This window comes from Nicotiana sylvestris, chromosome 3, assembly GCF_000393655.2.
Source record: "Nicotiana sylvestris chromosome 3, ASM39365v2, whole genome shotgun sequence".
Lineage (NCBI taxonomy): Eukaryota > Viridiplantae > Streptophyta > Magnoliopsida > Solanales > Solanaceae > Nicotiana > Nicotiana sylvestris.
In genome coordinates this window covers 210,659,087-210,661,302 of record NC_091059.1, presented here as the reverse complement: position 1 = coordinate 210,661,302, position 2,216 = coordinate 210,659,087, and the positions used below count along the sequence as shown (strand labels likewise).

Sequence of the window (2,216 nt, the reverse complement as noted above, 5' to 3'; positions counted from 1 at the left end):
ATAAAGTATGGACTTTAGTTGAACCTTCAAAGGATATAAAACCTATAGGTTGTAAATGGGTTTTTAAGAAAAAGATTAGAGCAGACGGAAAGGTGGAGACCTACAAAGCCCGTCTTGTTGCCAAGGTATATCGTCAAAAGGAAGGCATCGACTATGACTAGACTTTCTCTCCCGTGGCAATGCTCAAATCAATTCGGATTCTGCTTGCTATAGAGGCATACTATGATTATGAAATATAGCAAATGGATGTGAAATCAACTTTCCTCAATGGTGAGCTAGAAGAGGATGTGTATATGACACAACCTGAAGGTTTCACATCTCCGTTTGATAATAATAAAATTTGCAAGCTACAAAGATCTATTTATGGACTAAAGCAAGCTTCTCGAAGTTGGAATATTCTCTTTAACAAGACAATTGAAAAGTTAAATTTTGTTAGATGCGAAGAAGAACCTTGTGTATACAAAAAGGTTAGTGAGAGCATAATTATATTCTTAGTATTATATGTTAATCATATATTGCTCATAGGGAATAATATACCGACACTTCAAAGTACCAAGATTTGTCTATCTGAATAGTTCTCCATGAAAGACTTGGGAGGAGCAGCTTGTATATTGGGAATAAAGATCTATAGAGATAGATCGAGGAAGTTGCTTGGACTTTCACAGTCTTTGTACATTGATACCATTTTAAAAAGGTATAACATGGATAATTCCAAAAGAGGCTATCTGCTGATAGGCACTGGAATTACTCTCAGTAGGGAGGATTGTCCAAAAACACCTGAAGAGAGAGAACGCATGAGTAGGATCCCATACGCTAGTGTAGTGGGAGCTATCATGTATACCATGACATGTTCACGTCCCGATGTGGCTTATGCACTAGGAGTGACAAGTCGATATCAGGCAAATCCTGGGGAGGAACATTGGAAGGTGGTCAAGACCATTCTTAGATACTTAAGAAGGACTAAAGACCAATTCCTCATTTATGGAGATTCTGAGTTGAAACTTGAAGGTTATACTGATGCAAGTTTATCTTCAGATAGAGATGATAGCAAATCTATTTTTGGTTATGTATTCACCATAAATGGTGGTGTAGTGAGTTGGAAAAGTTCCAAACAAGCTACAGTAGCTGATTCAGTGACTGAAACAGAATATATAGCAGCTAGTGAAGCTGCTAAGGAAGCTGTATGGATAAAAAAGTTCTTAACTGATCTTGGTGTGGTTCCTTCAATAGAGGGTGCAATTCCATTGTTGTGTGACAATACTGGAGCCATTTATCAAGCAAAAGAACCAAGATCACACCAAAAATCCAAACTCATTCTGCGGAGGTATCACTTGATAAGAGAAATCATTGAACGTCGTGGTGTCGAGATTCAAAAGGTTGATGGAAAAGAAAATGTTGTAGACCCATTCACTAAAGCTCTTGGAGCAAAGGAGTTTGACAAGAACAAGTGGAAATTGGGAATGAAGTACAAGAGCGATTAGCTCTAGTGCAAGTGGGAGATTGTTAGGGATATACTAGATATGTCCTAGATCCAATGTCATATTTGATGATTTGAACATATTTTTTTGTGAAAGTTATTTCATATAATATATATATATATATATATATATGTATGTATATATTGCTTGATTAATTTGATAAGGTCCTTGATTAAATTTTAAGACTTGACATTGTGATAGAGATCCTGATAATGAAGTATCTTATAATTTAATTTAAATTTTGTTCTTGATCATAGGATTATTAATTTGGACATTAAATAATCCGGTTAGATCAATATCTATGTGATCATCTTTATATGATAAAGATTAGTTGATATCATTAACTATCACATAGATAGATGATGCATATAGAGATATGATCATTGAACCGACTCATTGGATAATTCCTAATGGTTAGAATTACCATAAACTGTCAATGGGATATTCTCTGGAAGAATGTGATGTAAGAACTTCCTTTGACCTGATATCATCATAGTAATTGACAAGTTATTTATTGTACTTTGATACTAGACACCTATGGCCCTAGGGCGATAGTTGAAAGGATATTGGGTATGATTAAGTACTTGTAGAATTAGTGATTGATCAAGATGGAATCTGTCAACTCTTGGTAATGAGTTTAAGCTCCATGTTTTCATGAATTATAACCGACCAAATTAAGACCTTGGCCAAAGCGATTGAATGAAAGAAGAAAAGAGTTTCTTAGGTCATTCAATGATT

The 2,216-nt window shown here is 35.0% G+C and overlaps 1 protein-coding gene across 1 annotated transcript; it reads left to right on the top strand.

The window, feature by feature from the left end:
- Nucleotides 1–842: 842 nt before the first annotated feature.
- On the top strand, nucleotides 843–1,481 carry LOC138888626 (secreted RxLR effector protein 161-like). The gene has a single exon (XM_070170522.1). It carries the CDS (start codon nucleotides 843–845, stop codon nucleotides 1,479–1,481), a length of 639 nt encoding a protein of 212 aa, XP_070026623.1.
- Nucleotides 1,482–2,216: the final 735 nt, after the last annotated feature.